The 23,677-nt window shown below is 48.3% G+C and overlaps 1 protein-coding gene across 3 annotated transcripts in view; it reads right to left on the bottom strand.

Annotated features, from left to right (window-relative positions):
- The window catches only part of NINL (ninein like), a 112,084-nt gene that overhangs the window by 38,381 nt on the left and 50,026 nt on the right, over nt 1-23,677 (bottom strand). For 2 of the 3 annotated variants that reach the window (XM_021078311.1, XM_005657666.3), the window contains exons 2-5: nt 18,013-18,206; nt 8,837-8,933; nt 3,887-4,059; nt 1,515-1,581 (exon numbers count right to left, since the gene is read on the bottom strand). In XM_021078311.1, coding sequence (XP_020933970.1) covers nt 1,515-1,581; nt 3,887-4,059; nt 8,837-8,933; nt 18,013-18,195 — 520 coding nt within the window. In that variant the 5' untranslated portion in view covers nt 18,196-18,206. Of the gene's footprint in view, nt 1-1,514; nt 1,582-1,985; nt 2,134-3,886; nt 4,060-8,836; nt 8,934-18,012; nt 18,207-23,677 lie in introns of those variants that run through there. The other variant, XM_021078312.1, reaches the window with a different exon arrangement.

Genomic DNA, 23,677 nt, shown 5'->3' on the forward strand with positions numbered 1-23,677 from the left:
CAAGTATTTGAAAGCAAATCCCAGCTGCCATGTTTGTGTACGAATTGCTGATAAACATGGATCCCAAGGCTACTCTCACCCCTACAAATCAACAATTTCCCAGCTCTCTCGCAGGAGTCTTCCTTCAGACACGGCTTGGATCCCGCATTGCCGTGACTGTGGCGTAGACTGGCAACTACAGCTCCAATTTAACCCCCAGCCTGGGAATCTCCATATGCCAAGGGTGCGGCCCAAAAAAAGCAAAAAAAAAAAAAAAAATTGGATTCACCTCATGTCAGGAAGCACAGGTGTCTTTGAGATGCAGACTCATCAGTGAGTTTGGGAGACAAATAGCCAGGTTTTCTAACTTTTCTACATTAGCCAAGTGGCTTAATGAGGTTTTTGAAGTTTTGCTGGAGAAACACCTGCTGGCAGATGATAGACTTAGGGGTGCCCGCGAGGAGCACCCTGTGGATGATGAGCCAGGCTTCCGAGCTGAGTTCCACCTAAGCCCAGCCCACACAGGAGGACGGCCACTTGCACCCAGGCTCTTAGCCAGTGGTCTGGAGTTTTCAGGAGAGAAGCCACCTTGGCGTTAATGACTTCGATAACCCAACTAATGATCAGAAAGCCACTTTCCAAGGAAAGCCAGGCCTGTGTGCTCACGAATGACAATGGGTTAAGCTAAGGAAAACACAAGGGAAGATCTCTTCCAGCTCCAAAGGGCTGAAGTTCTATATAAAAGTGGAAACATAATTCTGCACCAGGGCTGGCAGAGGAGGTAAATGTGCCTTTTGAGGGCTGACATAACTGTTCACATACCAGTGTCGGTTCTAACCTGGATGGAAAGAAGAACCCCAACTTGTCCTGGCAGAGCCCCCACATCACTCGGTGAATAACCTTTCTTTAGTCTAGATTTAGACCCTGAGTCCAGGGAGTTTAGGATGTAGTTTGGCTGCTCTTCTGGACACAAAAGGGTCCATCGTCCAGCAGCACAGGCACTCAAGTCACTCCCCTGATGTCACCACGTTCAAGGCAGAGCCAACAATGGCCTCCAGCCCCAAGGACCCCAGTCTCAATCAGTCGAAACTCAAGATCAGTGCTGGTCTCCCCCCTGGAGCCACATTCCTGCACATCCTCCCTGTAACACGCTCCTTGGGAAGCACCCTCAAAGCAGCCACACACCCACATGCCGATACACTCAAACTTACCAAGCACACCCCCGGCTGCCCTCTAGAGGCTCCGTCAGGCTCCCCAGGACAAGAGCCCTCTCCTGGGGGGATAGACAGGGTCTGGTGGGTGGGGAGGCTGTGCCGGTCCTGGCCTCTGGAAGGAGTCCCAGGCCCACACCTGCTGGCTGGGGTTACACTGCTCCTCGCAGACCCTGAAGCTGCCCCTGCCCAAGGGTCTGACCTCAGGGGCCTCAGAGCTGGGATCCCTACCTAGGAGGACCTCCAGGGGCACTACCCACACTGGGTACTTCCTGGCAGCCTGTCACTGGCCAGTGGGGGCACCACCCACTGGCCAGGCTTTACCTTGTGCTTCAAACAACTCAATCTGAGGCTCCTTTGTGCTTTCAGCTTCTTCATCGGACTTGAGACTCTGTGGAAAGAGAGAGAAGAAGAACGTGGGTCCCCAGAGGATGGAGCAGTGGGCAGAGCACCAGGAACAAGCAGAATGGCGCGAGAGGGCCTGGAGCAGGTGATAGAGGAAGGGGGGGCCCAGCCCACGAGGCCCTACACAGACCCGCTCCCTCTCTCTGATCACAGGCTGCATCTGGACATGGGTGCACACAGCTCCTCAGCAAGAACCCAAACCATCAGTGGTTCAATGCAAACACAGCCCAGCACTCACCCCTAACAGGAGGAGAAAGTGTGCCAACTGGCCCCCACCAAGGGCAGTAACCCAAGTCTGGTCCAAATCCCATGACAGGAGGGGCTCTTGGCCAGAAGGTGGGGATCTGAGGGCAGGGAGTATTTCCCCTTTTTCTAAAGCACTCAACTCACTGACAACCCTGAACACAGCATGCCTGGGTCCTGGTTCTGCGGATCAAAGACGGTTTTAAGAAGCAGATCAGCCCTATGGAGATGGGGCAGGTGCACAGACCTTCCATCCCTGAGGGCAAATTTAAAAATAGGAGTTCCCACAGTGGTGCAGTGGGTTAAAGGATCTAGCATTGCTGCAGCTGTGGTTTGTATTCCATCCCTGGCCGGGAACTTCCATAAGCTGCAGGTGTGGCTGAAAAAGAAAAAGAAATAAATAAAAATAAAAAGAGACTAAAACAGCAAAGGCCCAGGACTGCTCAGTGTTGCCCCAGGGGGCAGCACATCCCTGAGAGAAGTGACTCCAGGATTCAAATATGTACTATTTTTCCTATTTGCCTCAACAAATGTTGAAAATATAAACAAATTAACTTGGGGGCCCGGAGTTGTCTCATCAAAGGTAAGTCCCCAAGGAGCCCCATCTGATAAAGGTGATATCACAGGAAGTGGGAGCCAGGAACCTTCCAGAACCTGGAAAACAGGTCCATGGGCCTGGATTGGCCCACGGGGTATGGATTTGCCCTGTGGATGTCCTTTAGACGCCAATGCCTTAAGGCTCCTGGGGTGCATCTTGGGAAGCCTGTGCCCCCAGTGGGCTGCCTGGGCATAGCACACCTGCCTTCTTTCTTCCTCCTCGGCTGATTAACCTTCTCTCCTTCAGGCCCTGCCCTGGGAGAGTGCTGTGAGCACGGGAGGAGGACGCCCTGTGGCCAGAGTTTTCATGCAGACAGTGAGAACCAGAGACACCTTAAAACTGTAACTGAGGAAGTTCCCGTTGTGTCTCAGCGGAAACAAATCCAATTAGTATCCATGAGGATGTGGGTTCGATTCCTGGCCTTGCTCAGTGGGTAGGGGATCTGGCATTGTCGTGAGCGGATACAGCTTGGATCCCGAGTTGCTATGGCTCGGGTGTAGGCTGGAGCTCCAATTCCACCCCTAGCCTGGGAACTTCCATATGCTGCAGTTGTAGTCCTTAAAAAAACAAAACAACAACAACAACAACAACAACAACAAAAAACCCCAAAAGCCCAAAACAAAACTGTAACCAAGCACGACCCTGTGGGGCCTCCCAGGAATAGACCATCCCTGCCCGGCCCATGTCCTCCACCAGTCTCTTATCTCTAGAAAAAAATTTCAGCTTCCTGGGCTTTCCCTGAGTTCTAAAAAGTAAATTTAAACAGAGAAGTGAGAAAATGCAGAAAGGAAAACTCACGCGAGATAAAATAATAGTTTAGCCATTAAATAAAGTCAAGGGTCTCTAGTTCCTCCTCAAGGACTGTGGATAATTCTGCAGATACTGAAGCCCCCATGTGGGAGAAGTTAACTGCTGACCACCAGCACGGAGACCCCCAGACCAGCTGGAACCAGAAGGTTGATGATGTTGATTCCCAATTACCTCACCCCCAACCAAGCAGAAGAACGTCCATGAGCTGACCACACACCCACGACCCCCCTCCAGTACCCCATCTTTAAAAACTTTTCCCTGAAAGCCTTTGGGGAGTCCAGGCCTTATGAGTACCAGCTGCCTGCTCCTTGCAGGGCCTGCAATAAACACTGCCCTTTCCTTCTGCACAGCCCAGTGTGAGTAGGTTGCTTTGCTGCATGTGGGTGAGCAGACCCAGGTTTGGCTCAGTAGTAAAACTAAATGTCAAAATTCCCATGTGGTGTGGTGGGTTAAGGACTTGGCATTGTCACTGCTGTGGCTCGGGTTTGATCCCTGACCCAGGAACTTCCACACGCCATGGGTGTGGCCAAAAAAGAAAACTAAATATCATTCCCCCAAAGTGCACCCCCTCCCATCTTCACGTGAAGAGTGAGTGAGAAATGTTATTTCCAGGATGCTTAGGGGGGGTGGGTCAACGCACCTCCACACTTTCCAGGGACGCAGAACGACGGAGCTGGTTTCTCACACTGGGCCTGGCGGGCTGCTCCGGTAAACAGCTGGCTCCACCAGCAGACACACAGGGCTCGGGCCGGCTCCGACGGCCATACCACTTAGAACCGCTCACATACTTTGGCGGGACAGCACGGGGGGCAGCTGGAAAGAGAATGGGAAGGTTGTGGGGCTCTTAATATTTTGTTCTTTTTTATGTCTGAGTAGTATTCCATTGTGTATATATACCACATCTTTCTAATCCAATCATCTGTCAATGGACATTTGGGCTGTTTCCATGTCTTGGCTATTGTGAATAGAACTGGAATGAACATGTGGGGGCATGTGTCCTTTTTAAGTAAAGTTTTGTCCGGATATATGCCCAAGAGTGGGATTGCTGAGTCATATGGTAGTTCTATGTAATATATAAATCTAGCTTTTTTTTTTTTTGTCTTTTTGCTATTTCTTTGGGCAGCTCCTGCGGCATATGGAGGTTCCCAGGCTAGGGGTCGAGTCGGAGCTGTAGCCACTGGTCTACGCCAGAGCCACAGCAACACAGGATCTGAGCCGTGTCTGCAACCTACATCACAGCTCACGGCAACGCCAGATCGTTAACCCACTGAGCAAGGGCAGGGATCGAACCGGCAACCTCATGGTTTCTAGTCGGATTCGTTAACCACTGCGCTACGACGGGAACTCCAATCTAGCTTTTTATACAAAGAAAAAATGCTCCAAGAATCCAGCAGCTAGCTTACTGCTCTAGAGACCGGAAGGTCACGTCCCACCCCACTCACTACCAGACACCATCTGCACAGGCGGCTGCAGCAAGGACCTCAGCACAGCCCAGGAGGCTCAGCATAGCCCGGAAGGTGGGTCTCAAGTCTGGGGCAAAGGCAAGGGTGGGATTCAGTGTGGAATTCATGAGAGCCCCTAAGACCCTGGTAAACCATGTACTTCCTTCTCCCTCCTTACCTGCCCACGTCTGCAGAGCAGAGTGGACCCTGCAGGCAGAGGAGAAATGCTGACTCTGTAGGGAATCTGGGCAGCTAGAGAGAGACTGGGAAGGGGTGGGCAGTGGCCAGGAAACAGCACCAGTTTAGAGGTGACAACTGGAATGGGCCGGTTGGAAAGAAAGGGGTTGGGGTCCCAGGAGGTCAGGCAGGCCTGAACAACTGAGGGCCGTTTCATACAGATGTGCCACAAATCCTGAGGCCAAGTACACCTCTCTTCTCTCCTCCACACCCCAAACGGCTGGTCCAAGCCCCTGACCTTGAGACCGTCAGAGGAGGAGGCTGGGTCCAGCCTGACCGAGAGTGATGCCAGTGACTGACAGAAATTGGGAGCAAGGAGAGGGTCTGGAGAGGAAGATGCTGAATTCCCCATGACGGGGAACCTAAGCAGGGTGCCTGTGTCCCCAAGGACACTGACGTTATCACTGGCAGAGCCCTGCCCTGCACACGCTCCCTCGTGGGAACTCCTGAGGCTGCTGGAAAGGAAGCCGGTGTACCATCAACAGGGAGGAGCCAGGAGGCTCCACACCTGTTTCTGGTTCCATCTACACAGAGGCCGCGGGCTGGTTACTGTGGGGGCAAGCATCCTCTTTCAGCGGGAGGTGCAGCGAGAGAAAAGTCATGGCGGGGGGGGGGTAGCTGTGGCACATTTGGGAAACCACTGCAAAGACGGAGGGGCGCCTATGCACTGGGCCTCCCAAGCTCAGCCGCTCGTGCACACCTGGTCATGACCCAGCACCACGTGTGCTTCCCAGCTTGACCTCCCTTCCCCCTCCTGAGATTCCCCCGTCCTTGTCCAGAGTCCCACCCACCCTTGATGTGGCCCCATTTACTCATTGTTTTGGCTGGTTAGCATTTTCCTCAGAGGAATGAGATGCCCAAAAAACATGGGTATTTCATGATAGTCCCCAAACATGCCACCTCCCTCCCTCCAACAGGGAGGAACGCTAATCTCGAAGAGAGTATCCCAGTGGCAGGTCAGTGCCAGGAGGGGCAGCCTTCCACTACTCACAGAATACGGAGCTGCAGCCTCTCGAGGGAGCGCTGGGGGCCACGCCAGGCCCCACCTGTGGCCCAGATGGCCCCAGAGCACAAGACCCAATGCTTCTCTGTCAGGCCAGGCCTCCACGTGTATGTGTTTTTTTATAGAACATCAAGGTCTAAAAACAAACGGTCTTTACTCAAAGGAGCAGGAAAGCAGGATGTGTTTCAAAACCCTCATTTCTGGGAGTTCCCATCGTGGCTCAGTGGTTAATGAATCTGACTAGGAACTATGAGGTTGTGGGTTCTATCCCTGGCCCTGCTCAGTGGGTTAAGGATCCGGTGTTGCCATGACCTGTGGTGTGCGCCGAAGACGCGGCTTGGATCCTGCGTTGCTGTGGCTCTGGCGTAGGCTAGTGGCTACAGCTCTGGTTAGACCCCTAACCTGGGAACCTCCATATGCCGCAGGAGCGGCCCTAGAAAAGGCAAAAAGACAAAAAACAAAAACCCCACTCATTTCTGGGGAGTTCCTGTCATGGCTCAGTGGTTAATGAATCTGACTAGCATCCGTGAGGATGCAGGTTTGATCCCTGGCCTTGCTCAGTGGGTTAAGGATCCAGCATTGTCGTGAGCTGTGGTGTAGGTCGCATACACAGCTCAGATCCTGCATTGCTGTGGCTGTGGCGTAGGCTGGCAGCTACAGCTCTGATTAGATCCCTAGCCTGGGAACCTCCACATGCCTTGGGTACAGCCCTAAAAAGCAAACAAACAAGCAAACCAAAAAACCCCCTAACTTCTGGATCATCAAAAGCACATTTTCCAGCCATGGTGGGAAGGACTGCAAACAAATTAGAAAGCAGAAAGAGCATGATGCCATGAATTGTGCAGGGGATGCAAGTATGCCAGGGAGGCCTGAAGAGCACAGAATGAGGGGCCCGGAAGGAGGGATGAAGCTCTGGCTGGGGGGTGGGATGGGGTTGGAGGCTGGGACCACAGGCCTAGAGGGCAGGGCAGGGCTGGCCTGACTCTCACAGCACCTGCAGCCTCAGGGCTGGCAGTGCCCTGGCCTCCAGGCATGAGCCCTGTCTGAAGGCACCTCTGCCCCAGAGGCAGGCCTAGCCCTGTAATTGAGCAAAGAGCTGAAATCCAAAAAAGACTGTAAAACAAAACTGTAATCGGTGGGGGAAAGCGCCAGTCCTAAAATAGCTTCCGTCCTCGGAGGAACTGCACACAGTTTCACGGGGAGCGGTGACATGCATGGCCTTTCTTAGGCACGGTCATGTCCAAGGTCACGTGATCGCACTCCACAACTCAAGTCGGGAAAGGTGGATAGCCTTCTCCCCATTTCAAAGAAGAAAAGGGGGACAAAGCAACCAAGGACCTGGCTCCCCAGGCCCGCACAACTGCTGGCAGCTGACCCCTCCCCCACATCAGGGTCCCAAGGGAGGAGGTGGGAGGAGGTGGGAGGGCAGACCTCGGGGAAGGGCAGGCACACAGGGCCTGGGCTTCAGTAGGCAAAACCTCATGTGAGTAAGGGTATGATAAGCCCAGGATTTTAGGAGAGTTCACTGGACTCTACATAAAACTGCATAGCATCTCTGGCACCCGGGATCCAAACCAGGGGCCTCCTCAAACGCCTGCCCAGGGCGGGGGTGCTTGATGCCACTGCTGTCTCTCTCCTGAACCGTCAGAGGGACCACTACCTCGTGGTGCACTACTGAGTACGCGCGCGCCATCACTGCCAACCCAGAGTGGACCTCCCTCCAAACCCGCACCTCCACCTCCTGACCAGAGCCAAAGCCAGCACTTCCATTTGTCCCACTGGCCCCTTGGGAAACCAGGGTACCAACAAGTCCCAGAAGCAGAGGGCACTAGAATCTGACACAAAGACCCCGAGGGCTGCCTGGACTGTGCATCTTACCCACCCCGCCCCGCCCCCACCAGCCTCCGAGGTCTGACTCTCCAGCCCTCCCCTCCTCCACACCCATGTCATCTTGGTAACACCCTATGCTGTGAGGACAGCACAGTGTTACTTGACATTTGTGAGTCTGTGATTTATAGTAAGTATCTGGCTTTCCCATCCCTGGTACAGCTCCTGAAACTCCTGGAATTTCCTAAGTGATAGAGCAACCACACCTGAGTCTACATTGATGCTGCGACTTCTGGAACCACACCCCAGGCTGGGCTGGTTGCCAGGGGAACCAACCATGGGATTCAACCCCACCCCTGACCTCTAGGGAGAGGAGAGGCCCAATCACTCATGTCTGTGTAATGAAGCCTCCGTAAAACCAAAAAGGACCGGGTTCCAAGAGCTTCCAGGCTGGCGAACATGTGGGGACTGGGGAACAGTGAGGTCTGGAGAGGGCATGGGTGCTTGGAGCCCCTTCCCACAAACCCAAGGATCTCTCATACCTGGCAGGCCCTGAGTTACATCCTGGGTAATGATCCTGGGAATCCATGCCTTTCCCTAGGTTCTGTGATTGCTCTTGCAGATTAACTGAACCTGAGGAGGGGGAACCTCCGCTCTACGGTCAGTCAGAACACAGGTGACCCCCTGGACCTGAGACTGCTGTCTGAAGAGGGCACAGTCTTGGGGGACTAAGCCCTTCCCGTGGAACCAATGTGTCTCCAGGCAGCTGGTGCCAGAAGGGAGCTGGACCACAGGATACCCAGCTGGTGCCACAGAAAGGCCTAGGGTGGAAAAACTGCCACCTATCCAGAAGTGACCAGAAGTGCCAGCATATTCCGAGTATTGCATGCAGCACAGAGGAAAACAAAAGAGCGGTCCCCTTACAACATCACTTTACAAAAAGGAAGCAAAGGAAGAGAGACCCCACATGCTGGTTCCAGTCCACACAGCTCAGCAGCAGAAGGTCTTGGTCCTTCCGTCACACTCCAGAAGCCACAGGTGAATCTAGAAGGAAATGTGAGAGACCAGGAGGGCCTCTTACCCGATTCCAAAGCCACACTGCCTTCATCTGAGGAGCTGACACTGGCCTGCGATGACAACACTGCCACGAAGCCATCCTTAAACTCTTCGAAGTTAACCTGTGAATTTGAGAAGAGAGGTCAAGGCTACTTTCCACAGGTCACAGATGGAACACACTGGCCTTGTGCATTTCCTCGGATCTTGTGTTGCCTTGAGCACTGAGGACATTCATTTTTTCAAATATTTAAGATTTTTTTTTTCTTTTTAGGACCACACCTGCGGCATATGGAGGTTCCCAGGCTAGGGATCCAATTGGAGCTACAACTGCTGGCTTACACCACAGCTACAGCAATGCCAGATCCAAGCCGCATCTGCAACCTACACCACGGCTCATGGCAACACCGGATCCTTAACCCACTGAGTGAGGCCAGGGGTCAAACCCACAACCTCATGGTTCCTAGTAAGATTCGTTTCTGCTGATCCACAACGGGAACTCCTCAAATATTTTTAAGATTTTTAAAAATTGAAGATGTAATAAGGCAAGCAAAAGTGAACCATGAACCCATCACCAAAAACACTATCAACAACTCCAAAAAAGTGAATTAGATAACACGATTAGCACACTGCAGAAGAGGAGTTTCTGTTGTGCCTCAGTGGATTAAGAACCCAACTAGTATCCATGAGGATGTGGGTTTGATCCCTTGCCTTGATCAGTGGGATAAGGATCCAGCATTGCTGTGGCTGTGGTGTAGGCCTGCAGCTGTAGCTCTGATTCAACCCCTAGACTGGAAACTTCTATACGCTGCAGGTGCTGCCCTAAAAGCAGAAAAAAAAGAAAGAAAAGAAAACTGTAGAGGAGTCTGATGACTACAAACATTAACATAAAAGGAAATACTCAGGCCTTCAGGGCCCCATCTATAAACAGGACCCTGCCGGCAGCTAGGAGGCCCCCCTCTAACCCTTCCTTTTGATTAGATTCCCCTGGAGTACTCTGACTTTTATGGTAATAACATTCTTGCTTTTTGCCTCATTTGCATGCATCCCTAAACAATACAGTTTAGTTTAGCCTTTTAAAATTTGATCTAAATGGAATCATGTATATGTCACACCTTGGTCTTAGACTCAATATTACTTCTATAATATTCATCTAACTTGCTGTGCATAATCCACCCATTTCTCTGCTCTGCAGTGTAACTGAGTCACAACTGACTAATCCACCCTCCTGCTGGTGCATTTTCCAATTGTTTCCAGTGTTATTAAAAAAAAACAAAAACAAAAATGTGTGTCTGTAGGAGATTCTCTGAAGTATATGACTAAAAATGGGATTGCTGGGCCACAGAACATACATTTAAATCCTCTTGGTAAACTGGGGAGTTCCCGTCATGGTTCAGTGGAAATGAATCTGACTAGGAACCATGAGGTTGCAGGTTCAATCCCTGGCCCTGCTCAGTGGGTTAAGGATCCAGGGTTGCCGTGAGCTGTGATGTAGGTCGCAGACTTGGCTCAGATCTGGTGTTGCTGTGGCTGTGGTGTAGGCCGGCAGCTGTAGGTCTGATTCGACCCCTAGCCTGGGAACCTCCACATGCCATGGGTGCGGCCCTAAAAAGACAATTAAAAAAAAAAAATCCTCTTGGTAAACTGAATCTTTTATGACTGTAAAATGCTGACCCTCTTGAGTCAGGAATGCTTTTTACCCTAAAGACTAGCTTCTTTTTTTTCTTTTTTTCTTTTTCAATTTTTTAAATAGCTGCACCTGTGGCATGTGGACATTCTCAGGCCAGGGACTGAATCTGAGCTACAACTGCAAACTACGCTGCAGCTGCAGCAATGCCGGATCCTTTAACCCACCGCGCCTCCGAAGCGACCTGAGCTGCAGTAGGCAGTTTCGTAATCCACTATGCCATAGCAGGAATTCCCAAATTAGCTTCTTATGGAGTATTTACATCTTATATCTTTTAACCAAACTTTTAATAATGTCAGTTTTTTAAAACCCTTAGGTTCTAGACTTGTCTCTATGAATGGTATGTGTTTGGATTTTTTTTTCCCCCAATCTGAAAATTTTTACCTTTTAACTGAAACATTTAGTTTATTTACATTTAACATCACTGATATATTTGGATTTATATTTATTATTTTATTTGTACTTTCAATTAAAAAATTGTTTATTATGATTGATGTAGTGTTCTGTCAATTTCTTCTGTACAGCAAAGTGACCCAATTACACACATATATACATTTTCTCATATTATCATCTATCATGTTCTATCACAAGTGATTGGATATAGTTTCCTGTGCAGGACCTCATTGCTTATCCATTCTAAATGTCATAGTTTACATCTACTTGTGCTTTCAACTTGACCTGCTGGTTTTTCTCCTTTCCTTCTATTTGCCAATTTTCTTTTAGGACTCCCCCCCCCCCATTAATTCAGGCGTCATGCAGTCTATTTCCATTCTCTTATTGTTTATCCTAAAAATTACAGCATGCATCCTTAGTTTAAAAGTGTGATATCGGAGTTCCCATCATGGCTCATCGGAAATGAATCTATTATCCATGAGAATGAAGGTTCAATCTCTGGCCTCGATCAGTAGGTTAAGGATCCAGCATTGCAGCAAGCATAGATTACAGATGTGGCTCAGATCTGGATCTGGCATTGCTGTAGCTGGGGCATAGGCCAGCAGCTGAAGCTCTGATTTGACTCCCAACCTGGGAACTTCTATAAGCTGAAGGTGTGGCTATAGAAAGAAAAGAGGAAACAAAAGGAAACCACCAACAGAGACGATATATCTGCTCTGTGTGACTACAGCTCAGGGACGTAACACTGAGTGAAAAGGCCACAGAGTAAGCACTGAGCACGTGTTAACTATGTCCACTTCTATAAAGTTCAGAGACAGGCGAATCTATGGTGTTTGCACTAGGATGGTGCTAACTGTTGGAGGCAGAGGGGCTGCACAGGCACCTGAGCAGGGATGCAGGATGCCGGCTGCCCAGCTGTGCTGGGGTGGATGTCCACTGAGCTGCACACTTCATACAGATGCTCTTTTCTCTACATGTGCTTCACCCAGGCTACAGAAAGAAACCAAAACAAGAGCTACTAGGTAGGTCAAAATGTCATGGGTTAAGTACTGGAAAAGCAGCTCACAGGCTGTAGGTCCAAGCAAGTTCCCACACCTGGCACAGAACTTGAACGAGCACCTTTCTGTTGCTTCCTTGGGGCACTAAATGCAGCTGTTGGCTTGGGGACACTCTGGTGACAACTTGTTTATTTTCTGTCTCCACAATTGCATGTGACCTCATGGCTGACACACTGTAAATAGTCAACAAATATCTATGGGATGTGATGAGTGGAGTTCACCTTCTACAGATGCATTCTTTCACCTTGGTTCTTCTTTTTTTTTTTTAATTTTTTTTCTTGTCTTTCATCTTTTTAGGGGCAAACCTGCAGCATATGGAGGTTCCCAGACTAGGGATCGAATTGCAGCTGTAGCTGCCTGCCTGTGCCACAGCCACAGCAATGCCAGATCCTTAACCCACTGAGCAAGACCAGGGATCGAACCTGCGTCCTCATGGATACCAGTCGGGTTCATTAACCACTGAGCCATGATGGGAACTCCTCACTTTGGTTCTTAAAGGGCATTCTCATGGAGTATGGGATTCAGGTTGGCAGTGTTTTCTTCTGGAACATTGGAGACACCTTTCCGCTGGCTTCTGGCTTCTAGTGCCACATCTGAGAAGGGAGTTGTTAATCTAACTATGCCTAGTTTTCAGTGGGATACGTCTTTTTCTCTCAGGCTGCTCTTTTAAAATTATTAAATGTTTCCCTTTAAGATAATTATAGATTCTCATGCAATTGTAGCAAAAAATACAGAGATCAAGTGTACCCTTCTCTGGCTGCCTTTAAGCTATTCTGTCTTTGTTTTCCTTCAGTTTTGCAATACTATGGCCAGATGTGGATTTCTTTTTATTTATGCTACTTGAAATTCCCTGGGCTTCCGGAATCTCAAATCTGTTCTGGAACCTTTTTAGCTGTTATCTATTCACAAAATCCCTCCCCATTCACTCCTTTCCTCCTGGGCTTCCCACCAAAGGGATATTGGTGCTCTTCCATCTTCACCTTCTCTTTGAATCTTCATGCTGCATGCTGGGTAGGTCCTGTTACCAAATGCTTTCTTCAGCTATGTCTAATCTGCTGTTAAACTCTTAAAGTTGTATTCAGTTCTTTGTTCAATTTTTTTCCCCTGTATTTTGCTGCAGGAAAATACAGGCATATTTAAGTTCCAAGGCCAGGAACCAAACCCACACCCCAGCAGTGACCCAAACCGCTGCAGAGACAACATTTGAATGTTTAATCTGCTGCACTACAGCAGGAACTCCTGTTCAGATTTGTTATATCACACTTTTTTAGAGTTAACCTCTTTCCTGTAGATATTTTCAAGCTCTATTTTTCTTTTCTTTCTTTTTAGGGACACACCTATGCCATATGGAAGTTTCCAGGCTAGGGGTTGAATCGGAGCTTCAGCTGCAGGCCTATACCACAGCTTGTGGCAACACTGGATCCTTAACCCACTGAGCCCAGGCCAGAGATTCAACCTGCACCCACATGGATACCAGTTGGGTTCGTTACTGCTGAGCCACAACAGTAACTCCCTAGAGAGGACTTCTGTTTGCTTTTGCCAGATGCCCAAAGGCACCACCGCTGTAGGGCCATCTGATCTAAATGCAAGCCTGATCTAAATGCAAGGCCTGAGGTCCTCTAGACCAGAGAGCCGAACAATGCTGATGCACCTTCAGCTCACCTTTACTCTATAGGCACCCTCAGGATCCTCCTCTATATTGGGGACTGATTTATCAGTTTCTCTACCCTGAGGGAGCCTGGGTTTAGACTGTATTTCCCTGGCCCTTTGAGGCCCTTAGGACCACATTATTGATTTCACAGTTGCTTATTGCAGACCAGAAAATATTCTCAGGGCAAAGGGGTTATGTGTGATAAGGTTAACCTCTTTCCATACTTGATGTAGCCTAGGCTGTAAGTTCCTGCTGATGTGTTTGCTTACCATTTTCAAGATCTTTGTTTTTACTGTTTTGTAGCCCTCAGTGAAAGGTGGGACTGAGTTTGTTAGCCTGTCACTATGAAAAAATCTGAAGCCTCTTTACTCTTTTTTAGGGCTGATACATAAATTTCATCATATGGATCTATAAGAATGTACTGAACTAATCTCGTATTGAAAAGGCTGTTTCCAGTCTTTTCCCATTTGAATCAGTAGTAGAATGAATAACCTTGCATAGATTTCATTTCACAGAGAGACATTGTATTTCTTTCATTTTTGCTTTCCTAGCTTCCAGTGTTGCCTAGCGCATAGTAAGTGCTCAGAAACACTTGTTGACTTTATGGAATCAGAACAAAATGGCCATTTCATTTGATCAAATCTCAGATTTCTTTGGTGTCTTTGCTAACACTTATGGACTGACTTGCTTCTCATCCACCAAGGGGGTCTGAGGGCCACGTGTGCTGCTGTTTATCCGACAACATCCGACCGTGCTTGTGTGTGTTTTTGTATCCTCTCCCTTCACAGCTCACAAAAGAAGGAAAAGGCAGCCCACGGCATCAGGTGTTTGACTAAACAGGATACACCATCATCTCTGCTTGATCTCATCACAAATGAAGAGGCTGGATCCTGTAATCAAGAATTACTCTCAGGAGTTCCTGTCGTGGCTCAGCAGAAACGAATCTGACTAGCATCCATGAGGATGCAGGTTGGATCTCTGGCCTTGCTCAGGGTTAAGGACCCAGCATTGCCGTGATCTGTGGTGTAGGTTGTAGACGCAGCTCGGATCCTGTGTTGCTGTGGTTGTGGTGTAGGCCAGTGGCTGCAGCTCTGATTGGACCCTTAGCGTGGGAGCTGCCGTATGCTGCAGCTGTGGCCCTAAAAAAAAAAAAAAAAAAAATCACTCTCAGAGGAGTTCCCGTTGTGGTTCAGCAGTAACGAACCTGACTAGTATCCATGAGAATGCAGGTCTGATCCCTGGCCTCACTCAGTGGGTTAAGGATCTGGAGTTGCAGCAAGCTGTGGCATAGGCCTCAGTTGCGGCTCCAATTCGACCCCTGGCCTGGAACCTCCCTCTGCCACAGGTACAGCCATAAAAAAAGAAAGGGGAAAAAAAAAGAATCACTTTTGGAGTTCACACTGTGGTTCAGTGGTTTAAGAACCTGACTAGCATCCATCTAATATCCATGAGGATGCAGGTTCCACCCATGGCCTTGCTCAGCGGATTAAGGATCAGCATTGCTGTGGGTGTGGCATAGGCTGGCAGCTGCAGCTCTGATGTGACACCTGGCCTGGGAACTTCCATATGCTGCAACTGTGGCCCTAAAAAGAAAAAAAAAATCACTTTCAACTTTAAAACTATTTTCAGTAACACTAATTTTTAAATTTTTTTTTATTTTTATTTTTTTGAGAGGAAAATTTTCTTTCTACCCCCCCATTTTTGTTTTTTTGTTTTTGGGTGTTTTTTTTTGCTTTTTACGGCCACACTATGGAAGTTCCCAGGCTGGGGGTCTAATCAGAGCTGCAGCCACTGGCCTACACCACAGCCACAGCAATGCAGGATCTGAGCCACATCTGCAACCTACACCACAGCTCACGGCAAAAGTGGATCCATAACCCACTGAGTGAGGCCAGGGATTGCACCCTAAACCTCATGTTAACTAGTTGGATTCATTTCTGCTGTGTCGCAGTGGGAACTCCTCTACCCAAATTTAAAATACTCGAGGTAAAGAAACAGGAACATATCATAAAATGCACCTGGAAATTCCCCACGAGTTCCAGAAATCTTAGGCTACATCAACTTTCTGGCTTGAAACCAGACCTTGATAATGTTTCTTTAACAGGAAATAGGGATTAAAAACAAGCATACCCTCACAGCACTAAAAATTACTTATTAATTCAAATATTATAATACTGTTTCTTCATTTTGTTAACTGGATTAGTGTATCAATGACTAACACTTATATGGTGTCACATATGTTGCTTATAAGGAAACCAAATATGTGATATTTGAGCTGAAAAGCCAATCCATTCTCCTGGGTAAAGGATTTATTTTGTTTTTCCTGAAAACATCCTGAAATTCCCACTATTTGATTTGTCGTGACAACGGTCTGGATACTTCTGGAAAATAGTGATAACTGTCTGGATACTTCTGGCTTGACAATGGCTTCCTCTAAAGCCTCTGTGGAACATTCCAGCTAAGCGCCAGCTGGGGGTACTCCCGGTCTGTGGACAAAGCAACAGCCTGTTTCCCATTGTAACTCAGCGTTTCACCGTCACGTTCTTCCCTTCCTCACAGATGAAGCACAAAGTGGAGAAAGCCCGGGAACGATATGGTTTTTTCCCTCAGCAGAGCCTGTAATGAACCTGGGCCAAAAGTAATTCTTTTTTTTTTTTTTTTCAAAAGTAATTCTTTTGGTTCTGAATTTTCCAAACTGTCAAAAATAATCAAGGACACCAGGTCATCTGTTTTTAACCAGTACTGATTTTCACAAATGTGCCTTTTGCTCATCTAGCCCCAAATACATTTCCAGGTGATCTCAGCGGGGCCAGGACATCATCTCCCTAAACCACACCTGACTCTTAAATCCAGAAAGAAAAAGCAGAGAAGGGCATGGGGTTTGTGAGCAACAGTGGGGCTGACCCCACCGCCACACGAGCTCTAAGGAAGTAACAGGAGGTCAGAATTGCCTGGTCATTCTCCCTGTGCCAGCAGTGAGGGCCTTTCGTTGTTTTTCTTCATTCGTTTTTGCTCAAGAGCCAATTCAGGAATATTTGCAGGCTAAAGGTATTTTCTCATTCAAAATGAAAACAGTTTTATTGAGTTCTGGGGAGAAAAATGCTCTTCCTTCAAAAGGTAAGATGACCAACAAGATTACAGGCACTGTTTTCCAAACTAACATGTCAACATCTGGACACATTTAAGAAGCAAGAACAGGAGTTCCCGTGGTGGCGCAGTGGTTAACGAATCCGACTAGGAACCATGAGGTTGCCGGTTCGGTCCCTGCCCTTGCTCAGTGGGTTAACGATCCGGCGTTGCCGTGAGCTGTGGTGTAGGTTGCAGACGCGGCTCGGATCCCGCGTTGCTGTGGCTCTGGCGTAGGCCGGCAGCTACAGCTCCGATTCGACCCCTAGCCTGGGAACCTCCATATGCCGCGGGAGTGACCCAAGAAATAGCAAAAAGACAAAAAAAAAAAAAAAAAAAAAAAAGCAAGAACAAGGCAGAAGGTGCTTCTCAATGTTTCCATCAGAAAAGCAAGCTGTGGTCCAGGCTCCAGATCACATTCTAGACAACCCTGAATTTCCTAGAGAAAAGGACTCTCCGAGTGCATACCTCTTGTCTGGGCTGCATAAACTCAGGTGCCTCTGAACACAGGCAGCCTCTGTCCCTGCAAAGCAGCGAGCAGTGTTCTGTCAGCTGTGGGGTGATTTTGAGACAATTTGCCTTCGAGGTACTTGGTAGCCCCCTACCACTGAAGGACCCAGAGTGTGAACTGCCCACAGATCCCTGTCCTATGAACCACATGTCACCAACCACACCGACCTTCCAGCTCCCCCCGCCCGACAATCACTCAAACATCCTTCTGGAAAACCTGAATGAAAACAAATCTCTGCAAGTTACTGTGCTTAAAGAAAAACAATTTTTTTTTTTTGGTCTTTTTTAGGGCCGCATCCGTGGCATATGGAAGTTCCCAGGCTAGGGATCAAATCGGACCTACAGCTGCCAGCCTCCACCACAGCCGCAGCAATGCCAGATCTGAGCCGTATCTGCAACCTACACCACAGCTCACCACAACGCTGGATCCTTAACCCACTGAGCTAGGGCAGGGATCAAACATGTGTCCTCATGGAAACTAGTCAGATCTGTTTCTGCGGATCCTTAACCCACTGAGCTAGGGCAGGGATCGAACCTGCATCCTCATGGAAACTAGTCAGATTTGTTTCCGCTGAGCCACAATGGGAACTCAAAAAAAAAAAAATGCAATCTTAAGGAACCTCCTTCCACAACTCAGGTGTTCTGCAGAAGGAAAACACCATCCCTTTCCTCCTGTCTTCTGACAAGCACCTCTAGTCCACCGGCATTTCTCAGATGCCCACAGCTGTAACCCCATGCTCTCCATGCTTGTCTTTGTGAGAATGAGGTCAAGTACTCACCCTGGCAAAGTGGTCGTTTCCAAGAAGTGTCTGCAGAAGGATGGGCAGTTGCTTCTCCAGATGAAGCTTCAGGCAGAGTTGGGTCAGCTCTTCCCGGTCCAGAAAGCCGGTCCCTGTGGTGTCACAGCTGTGGTACAGGTCCCTGAGCTTCGAAACATAGTGGCTTTCTTCCTCCTCGTCCATCCCATCGCAGGCTGCATGTGGGAAAGGGAGACAATGGTATCCTCTTGCAGCCGCCCTCACCAGCCTCCCCGGCTCCCACGAGCCCACCATGCGGCCCAGGTCAGGGGAGCAGCTGGGCTTTTGGGAAGGGCACCAGGTCCTCTCAGTGCTTGTGAGACAGAGAGAGACCAGAAACATATTCCCAGGGAGCCCCAACTCCTTCACTGGCTCCAAGAACCAGAATCACGTTAATCTGTAAAAAGGCATCTATTTGAATATCAGAACAAAAGAGCTAGGTAAAGAGAACTAAAATCATTCAAAACTTCACCACCTAAAACAATAAAATCATTGGAGTTCCCATTGTGGCTCAGCAGAAAAGAATCTGACCAGCATCCATGAGGACACAGGTTCAATCCCTGAACATGGTGTTGCCATGAGCTGTGGTATAGGTCGCAGATGCAGCTCGGATCTGGCGTTATTTTGGCTGTGGTATAGGCTGGCAGCTATAGCTCTGATTTGACCCCTAGCCTGGGAACCTCCATATGCCACGTGTATGGCCCTAAAAACAAAAAAAAAAAAAACCCAACAAAAACAAAAAAGGGCAAATATCTACACTACTTTTTTCTCTATACATATACACACTAGCCTGCTGGATGCTTGGCATGCCTGCCCAAACTCCTGTGCCGAGACTCCAGAATTGGGCAGAACTCAGATGTGGGGCTGGAGCTTAAAGGGCACGGAGGGGCCCTCCCTCCCAGGAACAATGCTAAGCTAGCCCCCTCCGGAGAGAACGTGCTGATCTTCCCGCTGCTCCATGCAAGGGTGCCACACACTTGGCTCATGTGACCTCGGTCACGCCTGGCTTTGCCCAATGCACAGCTGAGTTCCTGGACTTTCCCTCATCCCCAGGAATCTGAGACACTGTCCCAAGAGAGCAGGTGCTTGTCTCTGGCCCTCCTGGCCCAGCGTTGCAACAGTCGGGCATAAAGATCTTTCAGTCAGTTTGCTAGGACATTTCCTAACCCCCATCCAAGATACTGACCAGCTATATTTTCAAAACACTGGGGGAAAGCAGGCCTGCTCCTGCTCATGTGCACCCTATAGACCTCACCCTCCTCCCACCCAGGATGGGGTCTTTCTGTAGCCAAGAGATCACATGACAAATCTCAGTGCTGAGACTGGCCAGGAAGGCGTGAAAAACTCCAAGGACACCTTCACCTGGGAAATATGCCCCAGGCTCAGGCCTGTACCACCGCAGCAGAGGAGTCATGCCAAGGCTTGTGGCTTCCCTGGGACCCCGGAGTCCCAGAAAAGGGCTCAAGTGACAAGACAGTAGATGTTCCTCGGAACTATGGAAGGTCTCAGGAGTCATTAAGTCTGAGTGGGGTCAGAATTCTGATGTTTACACACCCCTATTCACTGGAGCCTGGAAGCAGTGATTTGCCAAGTGTTACATATGGGAGGGGAGAAGGGGGTGACCCAAGACATGCATACATGTTCACACAAACACACACACACACACAGAGAAAAACTAAGGTCTAGGGAGTGATAAAGGAAAAACAATAAAATCATGAAACAAGATAAATAAATAAAATATGCTATTGGACAAAAGGATGATCAGACACCAAAGGAGGTTTCCTGATGTTGACACATGATAATTGCAATAAAAAAAATTCAGGAGTTCCCGTCATGGCGCAATGGTTAACGAATCCGACTGGGAACCATGAGGTTGCGGGTTCGGTCCCTGCCCTTGCTCAGTGGGTTAACGATCTGGCGTTGCCGTGAGCTGTGGTGTAGGTTGCAGACGAGGCTCGGATCCCAAGTTGCTGTGGCTCTGGCGTAGGCTGGTGGCTGCAGTTCCGATTGGACCCCTAGCCTGGGAACCTCCATATGCCGTGGGAGCGGCCCAAGAAATAGCAAAAAAAAAAAAAATAAATAAAAATAAAATAAAATAAAATAAAAAATTCAACATCCAGACTGGAAGATAGGGGCAAATATGTCTTCCGTAAAGTGTACCTGAACAGGAAAGAGTTAAAAAGTGAGAGAGAGGGAGAAGATAAGGACATTAAAAATCAATAAAGTAACCAAAACATAACGACAGACACACAGACCAATGGAACACACTAGAGATCCCATAAATCAATCCTCACACACATGGACAAATGTGGTGAGGGCGCAAAGAATGCACAACGAGGAAAGACAACCTCTTGAACAAACGGTGCTGGGAAAACCCGACATCTATATGCTAAAGGATGGGAGTTCCCACTGTGGCTCAGTGGGTTAAGGCCCATCCATGAGGATGTGGGTTCAATCCCTGGCCTTGCTCTGTGGGCTAAGGCTCTGGGGTAGCCAAAAGATGTGGTGTAGTTTCCAAATGCGCTCGGATCCGGTATTGCTGTGGCTGTGGGGTAGGCCAGCAGCTGCAGCAGCTGCAATTTGACCCCTAGCCAGGAAACTTCCATACGTTGCAGGTACAGCCTTAAAAAAAAAAAAAAATTCTCGGAGTTCCTGTCGTGGTGCAGTGGTTAATGAATCCAACTAGGAACCATGAGATTGCAGGTTCGATTCCTGGCCTTGCTCAGTGGGTTAAGGATCTGGCATTGCTGCGAGCTGTGGTGTAGGTTACAGATGTGGCTCAGATCCCGAGTTGCTGTGGCTGTGGTGTAGGCCAATGGCTATGGCTCCGATTCAACCCCTAGCCTGGGAACCTCCATATGCCACGGGAGTGGCCCAAGAAATGGCAAAAAGACAAAAAGACAAAAAAAAAAAAAAAAAAAAATCTGAAGGATGAGGTCAGCCTGAAAAAAAAAAAAAAAAACCAAAAACAGAGGAGGGAGTTCCCACTGCGGCACAATGGGATCAGTGGTGTCTCTTAAGCACCTGGATGAAGGTTCAATCCCCAGCATAGCACAGTGGGTTAAAGGAACCCAAGTTGCCATAGCAGGTTCGATCCCTGGCCTGGGAACTTCCATTTGCCGTGTGTACAGCCAAAAAAAAGAACAGAGGTAGAGTTCCCATTGTGACACAGCAGAAACGAATCCGACTAGTATCCATGAGGATGCAGGTTGGATCCTTGGCCTTGCTCAGTGGTTTGAGGATCGGGCATTGCTGCGAGCTGTGGTGTAGGCCAGCAGCTACAGCTCAGATTTGACCCTAACCTGGGAACCTCTATGTGCCGTGGCTTCAGGCCTTAAAAAAAAAAAGTGAAAAAAGAACAGAGGAAAAGTTTCATGCTGTTAGATTTGACAATGATTTCTTAGATGTAATGCCAAAAACATAGGCAACACAAGTAAAAACAGACAAACAGGAGAAAATAATTGCACATGATACATTCAATAAGAGGTTTATAACAGAACATATAAGGAACTTTTATTTTATTTATTTATTTAATCTTTTTGCCTTTTCTAGGGCCCCTCCCATGGCATATGGAGGTTCCCAGGCCAGGGGTCTAATTGGAGCTGTAGCCACCGGCCTACGCCACAGCCACAGCAACTCGGGATCTGAGCCGCGTCTGTGACCTACACCACAGCTCATGGCAACGCTGGATACTTAACCCACTGAGCAAGGGCAGGGACCGAACCCGCAACCTCATGGTTCCTAGTCGGATTCGTTAACCACTGCACCACAGCGGGAACTCCTATAAAGAACTTTTATAACTCAAGAAAAAAAAATATAATCTGGTCTATAAAACAGAAAAAGGGGAGTGCCGGTTGTGGCGCAGCAGAAACTAATCTGACTAGGAACCATGAGGTTGCGGATTCGATCCCTGGCCTTGCTCAGTGCGTTAGGGATCCGGTGTTCCTGTGAGCTGTGGCGTAGGCTGCAGACATGGCTCAGATCTGGCGTTGCTGTGGCTGTGGTGCAGGCTGGCAGCTACAGTTCTGATTCCACCCCTAGCCTGGGAACCTCCATATGCCACAGGTGTGGCCCTAAAAAAAAAGACAAAAAAAAAAAAAATGGGAAAAGGATTTGAGCAGACATTTCTCCAAAGAAGATATACAAATGGCCAAGCACATGAAAAGTACTCAACGTCTTTAATCATTAGAGACACACAAATCAAAACCACAATTAGATATTATCTCACACACATCAGGATGGCAACTATAAAGAAAAACACATCAGAAAACAAATGCTCGGAGTTCCCTGGTGGCTCAGTCGGTGAAGGATCCAGCACTGTTGCTACTGTGGCTGGGTTTGACTCCTGGCCCAGGAAATTCCGCATGCAGAGGGCAAGGCCACAAAAACAAACAAACAAAAGTTCTGGTGAGAATGTTGATAAATTGGAACCCCCGGGTTACTCCTGGTGGGAATGTAAACTGGTACAGATGCCACGGAAAAGAGTAACGGGGGTTCCCAAAAAAAGTAAAAATAGAACTACTGTACGATTTAGCAATCCTGCTTCTTGGTTTGCACCACAAAAAACTGAGAGCAGGATCTTAGAGTATCTGAACTCCTGTGTTCACTGAAGCACATGACAACAGCCAAGCAGTGGAAGCAATGCAAACATTCATCCGCAAAAGGATGGATAAATTAATAACATGGAATGACAACCTTAAAAGGAATTCCTGCCACCTGACACAACATGGATGAACCTTGAGGACATTATGTTGGGTGGAATACGCCAGTCACAAAAAGACAAACACTGTGGGATTCCACCTACATAAGATAATTAGCATGGTCAAAATCATGGACATAGAGTGAAGGTGGGTGCCAGGGGCTGGGATGGGGAGATGGTAGGAGTTGCCTGGTAGGCATAGAGTTTCAGTTTTGCAAGATGAACAAGTAAGTCCTAGAGATCCATTACACACAGTGGGGATATAGTTAATACAACTGAAATGTATATTTTAAAATGATTAAGAAGGTAGATTTACATTACATGTTTTTTACAATTAAAAATTTTAAATAAGAAAAAACATGTTTTAAGAAAAAAGTTCAAAATTGGATGGCTTGCTTTCTGAAATTAGCTGGCTCTATTCTGCAGCACTTTTACCTGGATTTTCTCTTTCCTTAAAAAAAAAAAAAAAAACAGAATCTGTTCCCAAAGTCTAGGCATCCTCTAAAAGCCTAGGAAAGGGAGCCAACTGATGGGAAGGGGGATACAGGAAAACTACAGGACTTTTCCAAGTAGACAGGTGGCAAAGTCCCACTGTGAAGCCAGCAAATAAAAACACCCACACCGGACTTCCCTGGTGGCTCAGGGTTAAGGATGCCATTGGTGTGCCCAAAATCAAACAAACAACACACCAAAACACCCACACACACTAATAATCCTCATGAAACTGGAGAACAAACAATCTGTAAGAGTCCAGAGAAAAAAGAGCATCCTGTGCTCAGTGCCAGGTTCTATAGCAGCAAGACTGGGGGGTCAGAGGCAGATGGGGCCTCCCACCTCCTGAGGGAAGATCACTTCCAACCAAATCTGAAGCTACTGAATGGTACGTCAGCAAAGCGAGGCATTAGCCAAGGAGGCAGAAGGTGCAGATATAGAGCTGGGTCCCCGCAA

Source organism: Sus scrofa, chromosome 17 (assembly GCF_000003025.6).
Source record: "Sus scrofa isolate TJ Tabasco breed Duroc chromosome 17, Sscrofa11.1, whole genome shotgun sequence".
Lineage (NCBI taxonomy): Eukaryota > Metazoa > Chordata > Mammalia > Artiodactyla > Suidae > Sus > Sus scrofa.